At 41.0% G+C, this 22589-nt stretch overlaps 1 protein-coding gene across 1 annotated transcript in view; it reads left to right on the plus strand.

Moving 5' to 3' along the window:
• Nucleotides 1-18244, plus strand: part of WARS2 (tryptophanyl tRNA synthetase 2, mitochondrial) — a 75738-nt gene extending 57494 nt beyond the window's left edge. Inside the window, exons 4-6 of the mRNA XM_081025313.1 lie at nucleotides 1983-2068; nucleotides 14404-14522; nucleotides 16101-18244. Coding sequence (XP_080881439.1) covers nucleotides 1983-2068; nucleotides 14404-14522; nucleotides 16101-16549 — 654 coding nt within the window. The 3' untranslated portion in view covers nucleotides 16550-18244. The remainder of the gene's footprint in view (nucleotides 1-1982; nucleotides 2069-14403; nucleotides 14523-16100) is intronic.
• Nucleotides 18245-22589: the final 4345 nt, after the last annotated feature.

A 22589-nucleotide genomic window follows, 5' to 3' on the forward strand; every position in this document is an offset into this window, starting at 1 on the left:
TATAAGAATTGAATACTAATTTCATGGGAAATGTTCCTACTTAAAAATAGTGTCTGAGGACCGCCCAGTAACACGTGACGTGTGAATGCACTGACATTCTAGAGACGCCTTCCCACTAGCCCGTAATTTCTTACTTGTAGCAGAAACATGGATTTCAAATGCCAGCCTTATCTTAGAGCGTGTTACTGCCTCATCTGGTCATTTCTTCATTAACAAAAACTGGTGATGCCTTCTGTGAATCTTCCATCATGCAAGGCGCTAGAGGTATAGCAGTCAACAAAGACAGAAGGTTGCAGCCCTGCCATGAGGCTTGCAAGTCTATTTGGGAAGAGACCATTAAACAAGTCATCAGAAAGTGTGGAAGTGGAAGAGGAGGGGTTCCAGTGCTAGGGAAGGATCTAAGAGTACCTTGGTTTTGATTGGGGCAGTGAGCGGTAGGACCGTGGGGTAGAAAGGTGGGGTCAGGGCTCAAAGTTATCTGGAGGATTAATGAGCTAACAGAGATGGAAGGCATTTGCGGTACATAATAGGCCCTCAATAAATATTAGTGTTCTCCACATCTTTCCCTTTTCTTGGTAATTTCAAGATTCAGTATTCTGACATAAAAAAAAACAAAAAAAAAAAACAACACTACAAATTGAACGCAGTCGCAATTTGTAAAAATTGGGTTCTTTTCCCATTTGCTCATTGCCAAATTAAACTGTCATTATCTTTACCCAGTGATCATTGCGAACTGGCCTTTCTCATGGGCATTGTCATAAGGAAAGGTACTGAAGGGATTGTATGTTTGAACTTTTCACATTTCCTTTGAATGGCCTGTAGCATTAGCTGCCAAAACCCAGAAACTACTGGAAGTAACCAGAAAAGTGAAATGTACAACTCAGTTATGAAACGATGACAGTAAGATGATGAAAGAGAGAAGCGGCTGCTTTTCAGACCCGCACTCAAAGGGTGTGTCTGCACGTTGGTGGGAGACACGTGACGTGAGCACATGAGCGTGGTCCTGGGATCATGCAAGTTCATGAATTCAGTTGTTCAGTTCATTCAGAAATAATTGGGCCTCTGGGAAGTAATTCATATTAAATAGACACATGAGATTTATCTACGTGACAAAATGTCTATTTATCATTTTATAAGCAATGAGATCCCTAGGCCTTAGAAACAATTATCAGTGAGCTACACATAGTGTTCCCTGCTAATAAGTAACTCTGCTCAGAGAACAAATGAAGCATCATCACCGTTTAACCACAGCAGGGTACTGGGTACCACTAGGGTTCATACTGAGCGGGTACACACTAGTAGTTTATAGTTGTCACAATAGGTGGCATTAAATATTTCTAGTGTCACCTCCAGTGTTTCCATCAGCTTCCCCATGAAGGTAATATTTTGGTCTATACAACCTGTCCTGTGTATTGGAATCACTTTACTCTCACTGCTCTAGCACCTAAAGATCAATACAGATGATCAGGATTGGTAGATGAAAATTTCTCTTTGTTTCATGTTTTCAAATGCCATGATTTTTGTTTTTTTGTTTTCTTAAGTGTGATTTTGAGGGAACATTCCCGTTTGGTCAACAACATGCTGTCAGACTTTCGGGGAGGTGTTCCCAGATAAATAAGCAGTTTGATGTTAACTCATATTAATTTATAGAGGTTTAATTTCATGACATTTTCTGACCTTACCTGTGAAATCTAGACTGTATCTTATTTGGAACCTTGAAAACTCTTACACCCTTGCTTTGATAAAATGAATAAATGTAGTGGCAGTGCTTTAGCGGGGCAGTGGTGAACTGGACTTGCCTAAGCCTGGAGCGTGAAGACAAGCCAGCTATAAAATGGCTAGAATTGCTAAAAGGAACTGAGACGTAATGTTATGACAGGTGGCTTCAGATTACCCTTTGCTTGCTTTAAGGATTTCTTAATTTAGCAGTATAATTAGGTTCACGTCAGATTTCTTTCTCTCCTCTCTTTTCACCCCCACAGGCAAAGACTGCCAAGCAGAAGCACGATGGAACTATGGGTTTACTCACGTACCCAGTGCTCCAGGCAGCTGACGTACTGTTGTACAAGTAAGGAGCAGAGTTTACCCCGTCTTATCCAGACTCGTGCTGACGAGAGGATGTTTTAACCTGTCCCAGAAAGATTGGGTCCATGGGGAAGGGGAACGTAGAAAGGATCAGACCCAGGAATCAGTTTGCCTCTATTCCCCAATAATAGGTACTCAATTATAGAAGGAATTTCCAGTGTGACAGTGATAACGTTGAGTGCTAATACTTAAACAGCCATTATGGGCTGGAGACATTATAAGTGCTTTACATACAAGAACGCATTCAATCCTCACAAGAACCTTATCAAAAGTTAGACTGTTATCATCCCCATTTTACAGATGAGGGAACTGAGGCCCAGAGTGATGAGTAACTTGCCCAGAGTCATGGAACTAGCAAAATTTGAACTCAGGATTGGAGTCTAGAAGGTTTACATACAGAATTTGTGCTCTTAACCACTGTGCAATATGTTCTTCCCCAGGAATAATTCAACTCCAAGAGTTTTCAATGTTGATTTCTCATAGGAACCAGATTCTAAAGCAATGCTGTTGAACAGAACTTGCCTGCAATTATGGAAACATATCCGTGCTGTCCAAGACCTCAGCCACTGGCCACACGTGGCTATTGAGCCCTTGAAATGTTGACAGAGGAACTGAATTGTAAATTGTATTTAATTTTCATTCATTTAAATTTTAACAGCTACCTGTGGCTACTGGCTACTGTACTGGACCTGTAGGTGGAGAGCAAGTTTTTCTATATGGTGTAGGGTGTCCTCCCTTTTCCTAGACCCATAATCCTCTCGTCAGCCACTGCTGCCACTTACAGGTGTCCAGGATATACAACCAGAGAATGCCAACCCTGTACTCTCCGTACCGCTTGTCCCGGCTTCTGGTCCCTTCCCTCTCCCGATTCTTCTCTGTTATCCCCACATCAGCTTCTACATCATCATTCACACCTGGCCAAGCCTTGCTACTGTGAAAGCTTCTGAGGAAAGAGAAATTCCATTAGTCTTTTTTCACCACTTCCTTAAGGCCTTGATCCTGTAAGTGATTCTTCCCTAGGAGAACTCGAATTCTTTGCATGTATGTGACAATAGCATGGAGACGACAATGTATATACCTTGTGGCATGACCCCAGAGTCCTTGTGCAGTTATGATGGGAACAGCCAGAAGAGTAACTGCGTAGCTTTACAAATAAGGAATGTCCCATATTATATGCAGGCCATAATTAATTATGATTGAAACTTATATATAAAGATTATGTGTCTGTTGGTTGTACTAACTTGAATGCTGGACTCCTGATAGCATTTATTATTTATTATAAGTGACTTTTGACTTATCCTGGGAAGTCTAGAATACTTATCCCCAGGAGTAGTAAGTGAAAGTCTAATAAAGATCTGATAATATATTTCCCAGCCATGTAGCTTATTTACTTAGAAAGGTTCTGTAAAGAACCTTGATTGTTCTTGCTTGTAAAATGGGTATAATAATTATCTTGCACAGGATTATTAAAGGATTTGAGAGAAACGTGGGCCAGCCAGTGCTGTGCCTGCCTTCTGTCCCTTGGTTATGATTGGTGATGGTTTTGTCTTTGACAACAACAATCTTCTATCTAATTTCATTTTCAAGGGCAATTTCGTTATAGAGTAAAAGGCTGAGATTTTTTTTTAGCCCCAGAATATAGAGGCACATAAGCATGGTACATTTCCTTAACAACTCAAGAACTGTAATGGGAGAATCCTCTGAGCTCCAGGCTGTGAAAAAGAGTAAACTTGAACTAGAACATGCTCGGCTCATAGACTCTGTTCCTTTGTGCTGTTTTCTCCTGCCTTCTTCCTTCAGACTGCTCCCAGGTGAACTGTTGTCACACCACACATATTCCATGTTTCCTGGGCATGTGTGTCCTTTGGACCACTACAGAGCATGCAGACAAGTACAATAAAACCAGCCCTGGTTTCCCACAGCATTTATTCTGTTAACATACACTTCTCATCGGTTTCCTTATGCTCCCTCCCAAGATTAAGAATTCCTAATTGCTTGATAATAAGTAGCAGAGGCAGGACTCAAACTCAGGTCCGATTTTTAGGCTGCATGTTGTTTTCTTTATACCAGTGCTCATGCACTTGGGGTTATTTTTTGTTTGGTTTTGGTTCAGGTATTTCTGGATTTTGAAAAAGGTCATAGCCAGAATGTATATGAATATTTACATTATAAATAGAGACAGATACAAAAAACACACAAATGCAGATGGATGGATGGATGGATGGATAGATAGATAGATAAAAAAATTTGTATTTTCTCCTAAGAGTAAATTTATATGTGGCCTCCTCATAAAATGCTGATGTAGGCCAAGTGTAGATTTAGTGTTTGATTTTGTCAGAATCAGCATAGAATGAGTGGTACGTGGTGTACTGGAGAATGAGCTTGAAGGAAGGGAATGGAAGAGGAATGTATGAAAGATTTATGTAACTGTTCTGGCGGAACTTGGTAAAGAATCCAGAAATGGAGAGCTGAGACCATCTTCAGCTTGAGAATATAATAAAATAGCAGATATTTGAAGAGAGACAAAATATTAATACTCAGAAATAGCAAGCATTCATAATTTTTAGTTTGCATCTGCGTTATGTTTCTGAATAATTTCAAATAGCTGACCATACAGTAAATATTTCTCTCTCACTTTCGCTCTCTACACACATACACAGGGGTGAGGGGCACTTTGTTAAGTACCTGTGATGCCTCTACTTCAGAAAAAGGCACTATGCATGGACTGAGGGGAAGAGGAAGGAGAAATTAACATGTGGTGAAAATTGTTTGCCAGGCTCCATATTAGCTGCTGCACACACATTATCTAGTCAGATTCTCACAACGGCTCTGTGAGATTGGTAAGTGGTGTTATCCCCATTTTACAGGTCAGGAGGTGACGTTTTAGAGAGGTACCACTAAGTCTACTCAAATAGGATGAGAGTGATTACCTTGGCCGACGGCTTTCTCTTTCTCAAGAAACTGAACAGAGAAGGATGGGAAGAGGAAAAGATAATGAAAGCAAAAACTGAGATGACAGGCAAATGAGGAAACAGAGTCCTCAAGGAACTGTGAGTAAGCAGACCCAAAACCAACCCAAAACACAGAGTATAGAGAGAAATGGTTGGTTGGGAAAAACGGTTGGTTGGCTTGGTAATTCCAGGGAAGAACTAAGGTACCATAAGTTCTGAGGATCGGACTACCGACATTGAGAACAATTGAGAGAATCACTTCCTAAAACCGCTTTGGAGACTCCCTGTTCTTTAATTACAGCCTTTCTCTGTGATTCCCATCTGTCCCAAATTTCTATGAGATCCTGAAAACTGCTGGCCAAACCTCATTTCAGCAGTCCGCTGGTGTCCACATACTCACCCACCACTGCCAAAACAATAATTTCCTCTCTTTCCCTTTCCAGCTTCCAGGCACGTCCTCCACTAAACCGGAGCCCTACTAAAAAGCAGTCTGAGAAATGTAGCTTCCAGGCTGCTAGCCCCTGAAAATCAGGAAATAGCCCAGAAGCGGGGAAAGGGTGCCTAGATGTCAACAGACAATCCAGTACACTCTCCTAAAAGCAATGGGAAGGCATTTGTGCCTCTTCAGGATAGCACGAAATGATCCCATTTATCCTTCTAAAAGAAAACCTATTGAAATACCGTGTGAATCGTAGGGCACAAGGGCTCCTGGGGCAGTCTATTAAGAGGCTCCTTCACTTGTCTGTTGGGACCATGAGATGACAGTAAAGAGGAAGAGAGTGGATGGACCTAAGAGATGTGAGGAGGGAAAAGGGCTAGGAGTTTATGATGGGCAGGATGTGTGTGAGAAGGAGGTACCAGGGGTGACCCCAGGGTTCTCACGGTGCTACTGACCGATGGTGTTGCCATTCACCGAGACAGGGAATATTGCAGGAGGACCAGCCACAAGGATGTGGAGATCCATGCAGTGTTCTCTCTCTTCCCGGAGGCCTAACGCCCTGGGAGGTAAAATCTTCAGTATCTCTCTCACAGTACCCAGCAGTAGGTCTTCAATGACTAATTGCTAAATTAGAGTCATCATAGTATTATCCAACAAGCAACCAGTGACGGCAAATTAATCATTTACGAAACGAAAAACAGCACCAAGCTCTAGACCCAGCCAGGCTGGTTAACGGCAGCAGCACGGAAAACGCACAAACACAGCCAAAGAAAGGGGGTGGGGGGGAGAGAGAGAGCGAGATCTCTGTGAGCAGATATATGTAGGCAGTGATTATTCATCTAGACACTAATTCTGCCAGGGGGTTGGGGTTGGGTCCCAAGTAAACGTAGCTGCAACAAGGAACTCTGCGAAAGAAAAATGGTTCAGTCACCAGAGAAGAAGATCAGACGCATTATTGTGTGACAGAAGTTATAACAATCAAAATTATGAAAGACTTTTGTTTTATGTTGTGTCTAAGAAAGCACACTCAGGGTAAGTTAAAAAAAAAAAAGAAAATGGAGAAAAAGAGAAGACGTATTAATATGGATATCATTATGTAGGGTATAAATTTTTTTAAAAAACAGCACTAAATTATTTGAAGTGAAAGGAAGACTATGAGGAGAGAGGTTGCAAATAAGCCCCATAAAAGAGCAGAATCAAAGACAGTCTGAATTAATGTAAAGTGTAAACTCAATGGATGAGAAGTAAGGGCCAAGATAAATTATAGGAGGTGAAAGGAGCAGCAGGAGCAGAGGGAGGAAAGACGAGAAACAAACAAACTAAAATCAGATGAAGAAGCCGGAATGGAGCAATAGGACCAGGTGAAAAAAATTAAAATGTTTTAAATCCTTTTTTTCTAAAAAAAAAAAAAAAAAAAAAGAGGCAAAACCTCACAGAATTGTAAGAAAAGAGGCAAGGATCCGACAGAAGGCAAAGACGCATGCAGAGTCATTACGAAAACGCAATGTGTTTTCTGTTTAGTTTGGTTGCTTTGTAAATCTGGAACCATTTTGACATGTGGAAATATTCATTTTGATGTGCTTAAAGTGTATTGATTATGGTAATTGTTTTTTCTGTGTTAGTTGCAGTCCATTGTGATTTCCTATGGGCTACTGTAATTGCTTTTTAACCTGCCCTGTTGGCTAATTTGGTTCGGGCGAGTCAAGGGGACCTCTGCATGTCAGCCTCACTGTAATTACAAGACAGGAGTAGCCAAGTCCAGTCCAAGAAGAGAAATGTAGAAAGGTGGGGCGTGTGAATGTAGATACACCTCAGAGAGGAGCATATGCAAGGCTATGAGCACGGAGGGAACAGGAAAAGGAACATTTTGGTTGTTACTACTCATTAGCCAGGGACTTTCAGTTCCTGGCCACGTGGAAGAGAGCCCTATCATTTTATAGAATTCCCTAAATTTATTTACTTGCCTTAGAAGAAGAGAAACCACTTCTTAATCCATTGTCATGGTCCCTGCAGTTTGCCTTTCTTAGTCATTGTTCTGTCCCTGTTTTCCTTAAATTAAAAGAATTCTCAGAATTCCTACAGCATGCCGTTTATACTTTGCAATTACCTAATCAGAGATGTGAACTGTCAGTTTGAAATGGGTTTTGTACCCATACATATCAGCATTGCTGCCCGGGTCTGTGCCTGGCTCTGGGATTATATGTCCATATATGTGTTTGTGGTGTGAGTCAGCTATTAGAAAGTAAAATGATTCAGGTTTGAAAAAAGTCACAATGTACCTCACACCAGGGTCTGTGTTTTTCTTTTACCATTTTGTCCTTCATCATGTCGCATATTAATGAATGTACGTTCTATCGGTAGCGAGTATTTACTGAGCTCTAATTATCAAGCACTATGCTTGGTTATCTCATTTAATCCTTGAAACAACTGTAGGAGGTAAGCACTGATCTCCATTTTACAGAGGAAATGGAGGTTTAGGCAAGTTAAGAAACGTGGCCTCTCGTGGCCTATGATAACCCACCTCTGGCTGGTGGAGCTGTGACAAACTCAGGTAGTCTGACTTCTGAGTCGGTGCTTTTATCCTTCATACTTATCACGAACTGATTTTATCATGATTTTTACCTTGGTATAAAACTATAGTGCCTTGGTATAGATTTATAATGACTTCCTCTTAAGATAATTCATTTATCCAATAAGTATTGTGCTCCTCATACATACCAGACAACTCAACTGCGTGTTGGAATTATATCGAAAAGCAAGGCAGACAGGCTCTCATAAAGCTTATATTCTAACAAGAGAGAAAACAATATATAATTAAATAAACAAATAAATGAAATAAAATAATTAGGTTGGGAGTATAAATAGGATACTGTGAAAAAGAACAAGAGAGGGAAACCAACTTTGGGGAATGTAGTTAGGGAAGGCTTCTCTGAGGAGGTGATATTTAAGCTTAGACCTGAAATAAAGGAGCCAGCAGGCAGGAGTTAAGGTACATTCTAGTCGGGTGGAAAAGCAGTATGTTCAACAGATCCAGCTCCCTGTCCTAGACGTTTGAGTTATAAACTTTCCAGGATACGTGATTTCATTTTCTGTCTTTATAGGGTTTGGCAGTGCGAGAGTCAACAGTTTCTCACAGGTCCATTCCGGTGTTCTGATATAGTTGAAACAGTCTTTCTATAGTCTACAGGAAAAATAAAAATAAAAATCACGGCTACTATTTCTGTTCTTCTTAACATTTTGGTGCATTTCCTTTCGAACCAGTTTTTTAAGCTAACATTTCTTGTTTGCCTACTATGTGCCAGACTGTAGGCTTTGCGTGTATTATTTTACTCCCCAAAGAACCCCATGAGTGGGAACTATTATTAGTCAGTTTCAAAGATGAAAAAAAAACAGGCTGAAGGAGGTTGAATCATGTGCCCAGGAACACCCAGCTGGTAAGCAGCGGAGCAGAATCTGAACCCAGAACCTCCTGACACCAGAGTCCACACTCCAAGCTCTGTGACCTCGCCTTTATGGGAATCCATGTTGTATGTGTTTTTACAAAACACTTGCCTCCTACTTCTTTCGTCTTATATTTTCCCACATCGTTAAATGTTTTCTTTTTTGGGGGGATTCTTTGTTTCGTGTCTTTGGCTAGATACATTGTGTTGTCTTTGCTTTTGTCTACTCCAGTGATTCATTCGGAAGGTGTACTTGCTGTGTTTCATCCTAGTAGCGATCATCTTTGAACTAACCAAAGACCACCCAAATGAGAACACACAGAGGCTGTTTATTCAGAGTTGCCACAGCAAGGGAGTCAGCTACCATCGCTTGTGTTTCTAGGGGCCTCGAAGGCAGAAGAGGAGTGCAAGAAGCGTTAGAGGAAAGGAAGGATTCCGGCATGCTTTCTGATTTGAGGTTGTCGCCATTGGGGAAGCTAGAGGCTGGCTAACTGGAAGGGGGGCATCTTATGGGATTGGCTTGGGGAACGCAATTCTCTGGTTGGTCCTGAGCCGAACAAAGATTGGGACTTCGGCAGTTACTGGCCAAGTCTTGGCTTTTCTTGGCTAGTTGCCCCAGAGGTTGTGGTTTGGCTTCCTCGTTTGGTTGCTCCCAAGGTTCGGGGTCATAGTTTTTTGGTCATGTATTGTTTGGTCATTTGTATATCAGTTTCTCACTTTAAAAAAAATAATTTTTGAGTCTTTTAAAAAGCATTCCAAGCAAAAAAAAAATTAAAAATGACAGCGTGCTGGGACCCCCAGTCTATACTCACTTCCTTTTGATTTTGTTAACTAACCTGGGATTTCCAACAAAGCTGGGTGTTATAAATGGATTGATTTTAGATTCCATTATTTTATATTTCAAACTGTGACCAAAATTTAGACTTTATGTTTTCAGTATTTACAGCCCGTCTTAATACCTCAGCATCTCCATTTCTGAGTTCTTGAGTCCTTAGGTTTGATTCAAAATTTTTCCCAGTCCTTTACATGCCTCATCTATAAAATGGGATTAAGTCCAATAACAATACATTAAAAGTGCTTGGCACTTGTATGCACAGCGTATAGGAAATGTTCAATAGCTATTAGCTACTTTCCTATCATCACAGTAATTATGATTATAGTTCACAAAAAAAGATAGCTTGGCCAGGTTTCTAATGCCTTTTTTTCTCCACCCTGTAAACACTGTTCCATTGTATTAGCAACCTGATTTTTCTTATTTTTGTTTTTATTTCCTGACTGTGGCCTATAGGATTTTTGCTTAAGAATTCAAATATTTTTCTGGGTCATGTTTCGGTGTTTCTTCCTGAAGCTCGTTGAGCCCCTTCAATATGCATGTTCGGTTTTGTCTGTTTGCCGGTTTGTTTTTAACTCCATCAGGTTTCCTTCTCTTTTCGGTGATTGCTTCTGTCCAGATGGGCCTGATGTCTTCCTTAGGAGGACCCTTCTCTTAGACCAAGGGATGGTCCGAACCCCTGATTTGCTTCTTTTTCCTCTTTCTCTGAGTCCTTGAAAAGCATCATGGTTCCCCTCCAGATCACCAATACAAACCTGTCCTATGCCTCTGCTGCTCAGCACTCTTGATCCTTCCATTATGTGTTTGGTTTTCTTTGTATCATCATTTCATCTTCTCTTCATTTTAATGTCTTCTGTCACCACCTATGTTTTCTCCTTTTGTGGCTTCTTCCTCTTGTCTTAACACAGCCACATTTTTTTTGAATCCTATTGGAGTTACCAAACAGTTTCTTTTCGAAAAACAAAAGTATCTGTGTCTCGTAAAAGTTCATTTTCAAATGTCTGATCTTCCTTGGGGTACAGTAGTCTTGCCCTCGTCCTACGCTATTTTTCATAGGCTCCGTACTGGGGTTTTTTTACTTGCTTGTGGGTTTGATGGATTTTAATGTGCTGGGTGTTTAAAATCCATACTGAAACCAGAAAACTCTATTCATGCCAGTAGACAGAATCAAAAGGGCCTCTGCCTACCTTCTGTCTACTTGGATACTAGTTGGATTCCCCGCTGAGAATTCAACAGGAAAGCAGAACACGGTGCTATACTCCTCATCCAACTGTTTGTGTCTCTCAACTAGGTAAATGCTGCCGGCCTGAGCTAGGTTTCTCCCCCACTGCCTGCCTGGCTCTTACACTCACTGGTAAGATGTAGTCCATGAAAAAGAACCGTCAGAGGGATACACTGCTACAGAGCTCGTCCTGCTTTAGTCTCTCCCTTTCGGCACTTTTCATTTCATTCATTCAACGAATGTTCCTTGAGTGTTGCCCATCCACAGCCAGAAAACCTTCTGTGTCCTGGGGTAGAGCAGCGGGCCCAGCAACGGGGGCATTTGCTCTGACCATGTACCACAGGAAGATCAACCGTTGCTCTTTCAGTTCAGTTGACCTTCACTGTTAATGAAAAGTCTTCTCAAATTCAGTCCTCAGTTTAAACTCTCAGTACTAGTTTTCAGTTATTTATATGTCCTCTGTCTTCATGGATATCCTAGTAAGAAATTCAGATAGGTTATTCTGAATTTCATGTCTGCTATCATGTCAAATGTCAAATTCTGATAGCATGTCAAACGATGATTCTTCCATGTTGAGTTTGGGCATCAATGTGGAATATTTAATGCCACTACCTAGTAGGAGGGCAGAGATGCAGTCCTGAGTCTTCCAGGAGCTGGCAGAGCTAGAGACAGAGCCCTAGAAGTCATCAGAAGAGAAGAGGCATGTGGCTCCTCGTGTTGATAAGCTCCCCAGTGGTGGGAGAGAACATGAGGGCCAAGACTATATTTTTCTTAATAGAAATGTCTCCATTTAGGGGACAAAAGGAGAAAAATAAGCCAATGCATGGCACTGTTGATTCTCTTACTTTTACTCTCCTGTGAAAATTTACACCTAAATAAGTATTACGTCTGCTCCTGATGATCTGCCTTACTTAATATGCATGATAACCCTGGGCTTTGTTTCTCCCCTCACCAACTGCCCTATTTCTGGCCACGCTGGAGAGAACTTGGAATCAGAGTCTGGTAATGAGGGACCCTCTAGTTACGTACGGGGTGTGTCTTGAACAGTTTTCTGAAATACAGTACATATATACCATTGTAAGATTTTATTCCCTGCATAACCACCGTTATTTGAAGGCTTACCAAATTTCAGGTACTGTGTTAAGCACTTTATATGCATTGTCTCACTTAATCTCCAAAACAATAGTATGGGGTGACTATTATTACTCCCACTTTATAGTATGAAAGTTGCCTATGATAGAAAGTCTATGATTTACCCAAAGTCACACAAGACAAGAATGACAGAGTCGGGGTTTGAAGCTGGCCTGACCCCAAAAGCTGTGCTCTTTTGTTGTGTTCTCTACTCTCTCTCTTTCTCACACACACACACACACACACACACACACACACACGGCAACTGCATGAGTACATGAGGGACTACATATCCATGGATTTGTTTAATGAATACCATTTATTGCTTTCATGCAAAAGTATATCAAAGAGTTGTTTGACACCTAGCGCTTATTTAATAATCAGCTCTTCTTTTGGAAATATATTCAGATTTTTTTATGATATAAATATTAGTTTAATTAACTGATAGTCTTACCTTGTTTTTGACCAGAAAGTATTGAACTTTCATTTATCAGATTTGTCTGTATAGGACTTTGTGTTATTATATAAAAAATTTTTTTCCACTGGAATCAAAATTTTCCCCTATATGAATATTCAAAAAATCTGTCACAGAATAATATAAGTTACTTATGGTTCTGTAACTATAGTATAGGAACACTATTATGCATCTATTAAACATTATATTAATGAAGACCACATAGAAACATGGTAAATGCCTCTTAGGTTAACATAAAAGATGGCATGCATATTATAACTAGTTATGTAAAAATATGCATCCAAATAGATAAGAACAAGGACTGGAAAGTAATTTGCAAAAATAAAAATAATTGCAAAATTATGAAGGATATTGCAAAATTTTTCAAAATGTCTTCAAGTATTTTACTGTCTTCAAGTAGCTAGTCTTTATGCTAGTCAAACCTAAATTGACTTCCTCCTGCTCTAGACAACTGTGTTAAATGGACCAGTGGCCCATGGACAGTAATTCCCAAGGAAAATAAAAGATCTCTGCCAGTGTTTCAAGAACCACTAATTAATCTAGGAGCTAGGAGGTTCTCCTCTCTATAACAAAACACCATAGCTGTCTAGTGGTTTTCCTTTGCTGTGGCTGTTTTGAAAATCTGTTATTTTTCCACTTAAAATGTACAATTATTTAAATATTCAAGTTCACTTTAAGGCTGCTCCTTTCACAGCGGGAATATGAAACTTCCTTGATCAAGAAACGACAGCACTTTATTAACTGTATTATCAAATGTAAACTCCCCAGCCAAAAGCATTAAAAACTTAAAATCACCCATCTCCTTTCCCAATAACATTTCCGTGTAAAGTTTTCCCCATCCAGTCTTCTCTATAATGCTTAATTCTTCCCTTGTTTGACGATCTAATGCTACAAGCTTTATGTATGGGATTAAAATAATTATCAGTAAAGTCCCCATATTCTGCTAATTTGGGGTTTGTGTCTTCATTTTTTAATAAAGTAAAATCTTAGAGAAAATTTAGGTCTCCTTTGTTCCTTTCCTCAAGCCCATTGTCTTTCCTCCTTCTCTGGAGGAAGCTGTAATCGTGAGTGCGAAAGGGCCTTCCACCACGTGTTTACACTCACACACGCATCTGTAAACAATGCATAGTCGTATTTCCATATGTACATTTCAGATGTACGTAACTATCATTGTATGCTACATGTCTTCGGCAACTTGCTTTTTCTGTTCAGCATTTTTGAGATCTGTCTACATAGTACTGATAGATTTTGTTCATTTGTTTTTTTTTTCCCCCTGCAGCATATTAATTGTCCTGTGATTGCAATTTACCTGAAAACAAAGGAGCATATTCCAGGAAGATCTTGGGTTACTCCCTGCATGACAGGGAGGAAAACCTTTTGCCTCAATAGCTGTCTGCCGTGTTTGATTTGACGAGTAGGGTGGAGTGTCTTTCAAGTGTGAGCCCAGGCTCTGAAGTAAAAAGCATCTGGTCAGGGCTAGGATAATATGTGCTGACTTGGTGAGAGAACAAGGAATGGTTTTAAAATACAATTATGCTTAGAGCATGTGCTATTTAAGATACCATTCCTTCCTCCCAGCAAGATCTTGTCACACGGGTGTTGATGGCTATATTCCGCTGCTATGGAAGAAAGAGAACTAGAGTAGACAAACGTCTCTTTGGCATTTGTCTGATACACGAAATAAAGACGTGGGTCTCCACATGCCCTCTGTAGTGGGTGAACGTTTGTTGAACACCACCCGTGAAATAGGTACAGGAAATACAGCTGCTTGCAATATCATTTCCGGATAGGCAGGAGTCTTGCAGAGTTTTTCTGTCTTTTATTAAAGGTCCACACACGTTCCTGTTGGGGAGGATCAAATCCAGCACATGGAGCTCATCCAGGATCTCGCTCGAGGGTTTAACAAGAAGTACGGGGAGTTCTTCCCGGTCCCCAAGTCCATTCTAAGTAAGTAACAAACATGTGACTGACACATCAAGGTATGTTGTGGAGAGAGGATCGGATCACGGACTGAAGCTTAAAACTTTCTTGAGGCTAAATTCAGCTTTCTTGCAGATAGGCCTCAGGATTTGTAACTAGAATCCCCATCGTTTTCTGTCATGTAGGACTAGTAGACCTCATTGGCTAATTGACTAAAACAACGAAAAGAGCTTGAAAAGTATGGGAGAGATTAAAAACTAAAAATGATCACTTTCATTTACAAAGCATTACATAATTTATCAATATATATATATATATATATATATATATATATATATATATATATATATATAAACACATCTCATTTGGTAGAGCAGGTGTGTCTCCCGATTTTATGGAAGAGAAAACTACGACTTGGCAGGGCTAACTTTGTGCCCAAGTCATGTATCTAGTTAGTGGCCAAGCTGGGTTCTACACGGAGTTCTTCTGATGCCAAAACCAGTGTCCCTTGCCGTCCCTGTTCACAATAAAACAAAAGTCACGAGAGTGAGAACTGCCAACTCAGAATCTAGGTAAAACAAATCCTCACACTCTGCCTTCTTAAAAGCACGTCTCAGGTGGAAACTTGCATCTGAGCCCTCAGCCACAGCTTGCAAGGCTATTCTAGTCTAGCATTTTCTTAAGGAAAGAAGCTGTAAATCTCTATCAACATTTTTCGAGCTGTGTAAACTTGTGGCAGGGGCAAAAATCACTGAACCTAAGCTCTGTCCATCTTTATTAAGCTGACAGCATTTTCAAGGAGTATAACATGTGCCTAGGAACAATTTAGAAACATAAGGCGGGTATGAATTTCTAAGTTATTCCAACAGTTCCCACAGAGAACTTCAGAGCACCAATGTACTGAAATCAGCCTTTTAGCAATAAGTAACATTGTAATGTTTTGGCCTATTATGATTTTACCTATTTCAACTTTATATGTTTCTGTAATAGCCCTAAAATAGGCAATTATTACCAACACTGGTTTATGAAGCACAGCTTAACATCTTGATTCTATCAGAGTAATAAACAAGCCGTGTGTGTGTGTGTGTGTGTGTGTGTGTGTGTGTGTACACTTATTTAGTTGTGGGTAAAGAATTTGACGGATTGCCACACACTGTTAAAACTAGTTTGGGGAGAGGAAGGGCAGTGGCTGTGGGTAGAGGTCTTAGCTAGTAGGGAAGCACAGAGAGCAAGACAGAGGGACAGGAAAGAAATCGTACTTTTTTAAAAGGTTTGACCAGCAAAAACAGTGTGATTGATACAATTTAATTTGTATAAGATTATGCATTTTTATGTTTATATGTGCATTCAAAGATGATAAAACTATGATCGACAAAATGTAAACAGTATTATTACAAATTTCAGATATCTCTACTTCCGTGCCGGTATAAATTGCATTTTACACAATGAGTATGTGACATTTACATAATCAGAGAAAAATAATTAAATCCTTTGGTATTCTTGGCATTTTTTTTAAGATGTAGACACGGACATTCCTGGTGAGTTTTTTTTTTTAATTGCTGTTTTTGTTTTGGGCATGTGTGTGTGTTGGTGTTTTTACCGAAGCCTCAATGAAGAAGGTCAAATCCCTCCGTGATCCTTCTGCCAAAATGTCAAAATCAGACCCTGACAAACTGGCCACCGTCAGGATAACAGACAGCCCGGAGGAGATAGTGCAGAAATTCCGCAAGGCTGTGACGGATTTCACCTCCGAGGTCACCTACGACCCTGCCAGCCGTGGGGGCGTCTCCAACTTGGTTGCCATTCACTCCGCAGTGACAGGACTCCCAGTGGAGGAAGTGGTCCGCCAGAGTGCTGGTATGGACACGGCTCGCTACAAGCTGGTGGTGGCAGATGCTGTGATTGAGAAATTTGCTCCAATTCGGAGCGAAATGGCAAAACTGCAGATGGACAAGGGCCACTTACAGAAGGTTTTAGAAGCGGGGTCAGCAAAAGCCAAGGAATTGGCATATCCTGTGTGCCAGGAGGTGAAGGAGTTGGTGGGGTTTCGATAGGACCTTTCAGCTCATCTCAAAAGAGGCTTTTTTATTCTGTGGTCTGTGCACTCCGATAAAGGCAGCTTTCCTCACCGGCAAAACAACAACAACAAAAAAACAACAACGATAATTTGGGGACATTTGATTTGGTGTGCCTAATTATTGGCTTCCTTTGATGAAAAATGCTTCGTAGCCTTCAAACAGAGCAACGCTCTGAATCCCCTCAGCAAAATGCTGTGGCCAGAAAAAAGAAAAAAAAAAATCAAAGACGTCATAGCTGTCCTAATCCTCAGTTTTTGAGGTACGCTCCTTGGCTTGAATTTATCCACACAGAACTGACTGTGGTGAGCTGTAATTGGCAAATGGGGGTATCATTTGTGTCTCTCAAGCATGTATTGTCACAGGTGGACACTTAATCTAACCCTTTTCTAGTAATATGCAGAGGTCTTAGAATTATCATCCTTGGGATACCCTTTGGACCCATTTGTGTTTAGATCTCATAAAAAGAATTTATTATTATAGTTTGTTTGTTGCTGTGATGGGGCCTGCCTTAATCTTTTAAAACTGCTTAACTTATTTCCCAAGAGACCACATTGACTGTTTCAGCAAGTTTTGTTTCTTTTTTTTTTTTAATTTAAAACTACATGATAGAACCTTCTGAGAAGGTTGCATTATTTCAACTTGATTTATTCATTGTACAAGAACCCAATTTCCTGGATTATGTTCTTAATAAGTACTTCCTAGCATTCTTCTGTCAGTCTAATCTCCCTAACCCCCTGTGAAATATATAGGAGACAAATTGCCATTTTATCCCTGAGGAAAGTGAGGCTCAGAAGTACAGTTAGCTTGGACAGTATCCCTCAGTAAGTGAGAAGCAAATCCAGGATCAAAACCTTTTCTCCTTATTCCTAAGAGCAGTGCTTTTGTGATCAGCACAAAACCCTGAGAGGCGGCATGTCTGAGACTCCAAACAGGCTTATTTTAACGGTGGGTACTGAAAATACAAAACCTGAACTACCGATACTGTTTATATCATAAATATACTGTTTATATCAACTGATAGCTGCCTGCCTTACATCTGGATTCAGCCCACCTCAGTCACATTTCCTCCACAAAACCCCCAAGGCAGGTCCCAAGTTCAGTGTCCCAAGCTAATTGCAGAGATTTTTCTAGGATTCTCTGCCAGACTCCTACAGTAGTGAGGCCGACAAATCAGATTTTCCCAGTGCATGGAAGCTTCTCATCTCACCCCACCTCAGTCTCTAAGTAAGAACAAGTCACTGTGAAACCTAGCTTCTCAGCACTTCCATTTTCCACACCTGAAAATGGAAGTGGTAACCCTGACTTACCAGGTCTGTCCACAAGACTGATTTTATAAGAAAAATTGCTTATCATTTTTTTTGCCAATGAGTATAATAATGATTGTCGTTTATACATAAAAGACTAGTATGTTGGGCGAAGAATTTTTACTCGTGTGTCTTAAGAGAAAGAAGTAGAGTGGTCCTTGTACCAACAGATAAAAATCCACAAAATACCGCGTGGTGAGATCCAAACTGAAAAGCCCTTTTGGGGAACATTTTTTGGAACGGGGTCTCTATAGTTTTAGAGCCTTTTGGGGCATATTTCTTCCAAGGCTCTTTGCTTTTTCTTTCAAAGGAAACCTATTATGAATACTGGAAAATGATAAAATTAAAGATGGATCTATCAAACTATTGTCTGTCTGTCTGTGTGGGGTTTTTGTTATCCCCTTGCAGCACCTTTCATCCATAGAACTAAAGGCAGCATGGAAAGAATGTCAGGGAAGAAAAACTAGATGACTTGTGACAACTTCCAAGGAACAAAACTCTGCACAGATGAGGTTGGGCTTGTGAACACCCTGATATTACTCTTTGAAAGTGACCCGAAGGCTCATCAGGTCCACAGTCAGCCCATAATGATTGAGAGATGTGTCCAGGGATCTCGGGAGCTCTGATAAAAAAATCAAATAAATAAATAAAAAATAATTAAAAATTTTAAAAAATTTTAAAAAGCCAATGCTAGACCCCAGATCTATTTTCACATTCCTACCACTTAACCATTTACAGGCCTCAGCACAATCTTTTTATCTAGATGAAGAATCGGGGAGAAATCTCTCTTGTGCCTCACCTCAAAAGGTGATTTTAATTGTTATTTTCTGTATATTTTATGGAGAGATGAAATGATGACAAATATTTCAGATGGTTGTAATAATGGTCAGGTAACTCGGGGCTCTGTAGCTCCACGAACTGGCAAACCCTATTCCAAACCCACCCGGATGGACTGTCTTGTCACTCAGAGCTCAGTGGGGCTATCATGCCTTTTGTAGGTGCCTCACAAACATTTACCAAAATAATGTCAGAAAATGAGCTAGCGATTCCTAATAAAGCGTGAGGCTTGTTAGTTTGTTTTTCATGAACCTTTGAAACACCTTGAAGATGCTAATCATAGAATAATAACTGTCACTATTGCGTATCAGACACCATACTAAATGTCTTAGCACAGTGTTTTCCCAAGTGTGGTCCCCATAGCAGTTTGAGTACCCCCTGGGAACGCATTACGAATGCAAATTATCTGGCTCTACCCGAGACCTACTGAATCAAAACTCTGGGGATAAACCCGGCAGCCTCCCAGGTAATTCTGATGCGTGCTAAACTTTGAGAATCAGTGCTTTACATGTATTCTCTCATGTAATCCTCATAACCCACTAAAGTATGCTATTATCAGTCTCATTTTATTAAGGATGAAACCGAGACATAGAAGGCTGAGTGACTTGCCCAAGATCGTTCAGCTTCTAAAAGGTAGAGTCACGTTGTCTGTTCCAGAGCCCCGCTAGGCCACCCTGGCGCCTGCAGAATATCATCTGGTGTGTTTGGGGTAATGTGCTCTGAGGCTGCACCCGTCCAACACAGCATGTGTCCATTTAAATTTAAATGTATTCGAATTAGATAAACAACTCACTTCCTCAACAGCAGTTTCAAGTGCCCAGCGGCTAATGGCCAGCACATTGGACAGTGCAGATAGAGACTATTTCCGTCACCACAGAAATGTCTTTTGGACACCGCTGCTTTAGGCATTCAGCTTACTGGATTGGTCTGTAAGAGACCAAGCACATACCGCTGAGGACTCTCCCTGGAGAATTCGTGACGTTAGCAAAAGGATTACGGAGAACGACAGACCATAGAGCTTCCCAAACAATACTTAGATAATAAGAGCTAGCGTGTAGTATATACCTGCTCTATGTGGGGCACTTTGTGTGTTTATATGCAATATCTCAATATTTATATCACCCTTATGAGATCGGAACTATTGGTGCTACTTTTTCAAATAAGTAAGATTCAGCAACTTGCTTTAAGTCACACCCACAGTATTAGTCTCTAGTTTCTCCTACTTAGAAAACTAGCGGAGTGACCTGCCCCTTCTTGACGATCTAGATTCTTCTCTCAGCACTTGGGATGCCCTCTTCATGTCCCGTGATTTCAGCCCTTACATCTCCCTCCCTTCTTCCTCCCTGTGCCTTCTTACTTCAGTGCTCATATAGTTACTCCCCCAAAGTTCTTCACCTGTGCACACAACAGGCTTTAGGTTGCTTTCTCCTGCAGCCTTTGTTTTCCTCCAGGTCACTCTGTCAAGTGCTGTGTGCCTGCGTTACTGGTTTAAGGGGGTAACAGTGCCCTGGGGCAGCTCTGGGTCTTTAACGTGACGACTCTGTGTTTTTTCTCACTGACGATGTGTTCTCGCTGTGTGATCCATATCCTGTTTGCACTCTGTCAACCGGATGGGCCTTTTAAAATTTCGTTGGCTGAGAAGAGTCCATTCCAAGCAAAACTGAGCTGAAAGCTGACTGCCTGTCACCATCACGGAACATTTTCAAATACCCCCACTGGCAGGGCAACCTGGAGGCTTTACTGTTAATCATTTTAAACCCTTATATGTTAACTTTCAACAATTCTGGTATGTTAGCTAGGGATTATCTTCTTTCTCCAGTAAGGAAACTGGGGTTCAGAGTGTCAGTCACTTATCCTCGGATATGTAACGCAGCAGTCTGGCAATGTTTACATAGGGCCTATTTCGTGAAAAGCACAGGGGAACTAGCACATGCCTATGATGCAGAGGAGTTACTAGCTAACAAATGCTGGGTGAGCCTGGGAATGAGTGATTAACCAAGATGTTGAGGAAAGAAATACGCTACCAGGTAAGAGAAAATGGGGTTCTGATGAGACACTATCATCCGGGAACATGAAAACATTTAGGGAAAAGCAAATCCATGCAGTCTGTAAGCAAAATGAGGATGGAACTATTAGATGGAGCCATATGAAAGTGTCAAGGGTGGGTTATGATTTTTACCAGCAAATCTGGTAGTTCCGTGTGGAACAGCCTAGTATATCCAGTAGACAAGCATTTTGTAGAGCACCTATTTTGCTGGCATCAGCCAAGCACTAAGAATTAGAAATGCAACACAGCGTTCATCCTCGGCCTTCTCGACGACGTGGAGATAAACATGGAAAGTAAGAGGCAGACAAGGAACTCGAGCCAAAGTGTTTTGAGCCATGTACTCCTTCTGGGTATATCATCTATGGCATTAGGTCCTAATTATTTGGAATATGGCTTCTAAATGTCACACTCAATAGTTCTCAAACAAATAGAATAGTTAGCATTTGCTATAACCATGTTGCCTCTGTGGCATGCAAACTTTTTTTTTTTTAATCCCCTCCCCACTCCTACCTATACACATACACGCGAGGCTAGGCTGACAGTCTCCCTTTTCTAAAAGTGTTTCTGAAAAGCCGATGATGTGACATTATATGATTCTATTTAGAATAAACTGGTCTGATTTTTACATAGTCACTGTCTTATCATTTCCACCTTAATCGCTTTTTCAAAGAAGGTTTTAAAATACAGACTCCTCCTGGGAAGAAAGCCAGTCCCATCTCCTATCTGAGAACACAGAATGAAGAAGCCAGTGTGCCTGGTGTTTACCACTGGGTCTCCCTCACTCGCCTGTCCCACAGGGAGTGCGATCGTCAGTTCAAATGAATAGATCCAGAGAGTTCCCTGCGTGTGCAGTAGCCTTCCGGACAAAGAGGAGCTAATTTAAGAAAACAAAGCACTATGTGGCTTGTCTAGACATGACCATGGGAACCAGACCTGGGGAGGAAAGTGTTCCCACCACGAACCAGACAGCTAGTGAGCAAGAAGGGTGCTATTCCTCAGCAATATTCCAGAAGAAAGTCCTCTTTCTAGAAGTGGAGGTGAGGACTCATGGGAATTCAAAGTCACAACATTGTTTTGTGATGGAATCCTCTCCTGGGAATTAACAAGCAGTGGGATGGCTGAGGTTGCTGCTTCCTTGGTCAATTATTATTCTTTCATTGTTTCTATACCTGCCTTTTCTATTTGTTATTTTCTAGTTATCTTTAGGTCCTGCAAGCTCAGTGCAAGGACAGAATTCCCTGGTGATTAGTGTACCCCAACATTTGTGTATAATGGACATGTGCTCTTTGGCATCTCCTGCCCGCGCCCCGTAACTAGGTGGATACCCCGCCAGCTGCTGCTGCTCCTCTTACCTGATCCTTGCCTACTTCGTTTCTAGAGAAACAAATAAACCAAATATTCCTTCTCCTGAGAGCTTTTCAACTTTGCTCTCTCCTAGCTCAAGATCTTGCCTGACTCCTGTGTAAGTTTTATTTCTTTCTTCCCTAGTGTCCCTTGATGTCTAACACCACCACAGCCGAGGAAAGCCACCTCCACGGGCTCATGTTGTGTCTGGGCCTCTGGATTCCCCCTTATTTCCTGCCCACTGTTCTGCAGTAACCACCCCTGTGTACATCACTCCCACACACTTCGCAGCCCCCTTGTCCCCTCTACCCCCTCCACTACGATGGCTTCCATGCCATTTCTCACACCTTCTACAACTTTGTATTCATCAAACAACCTGTTCCTCCATATTCTTCTTTTGAGGAGAGCACATTCTGATGCCCTCTGATATCCTGGTGTATTGACATGTCACGGTAAATGGAAGAGTTTTTGCCTTTTGATCCAT

The sequence above is a fragment of the Rhinolophus hipposideros genome (genome assembly GCF_964194185.1).
Source record: "Rhinolophus hipposideros genome assembly, chromosome: 19".
NCBI classification, from domain to species: Eukaryota; Metazoa; Chordata; class Mammalia; order Chiroptera; family Rhinolophidae; genus Rhinolophus; species Rhinolophus hipposideros.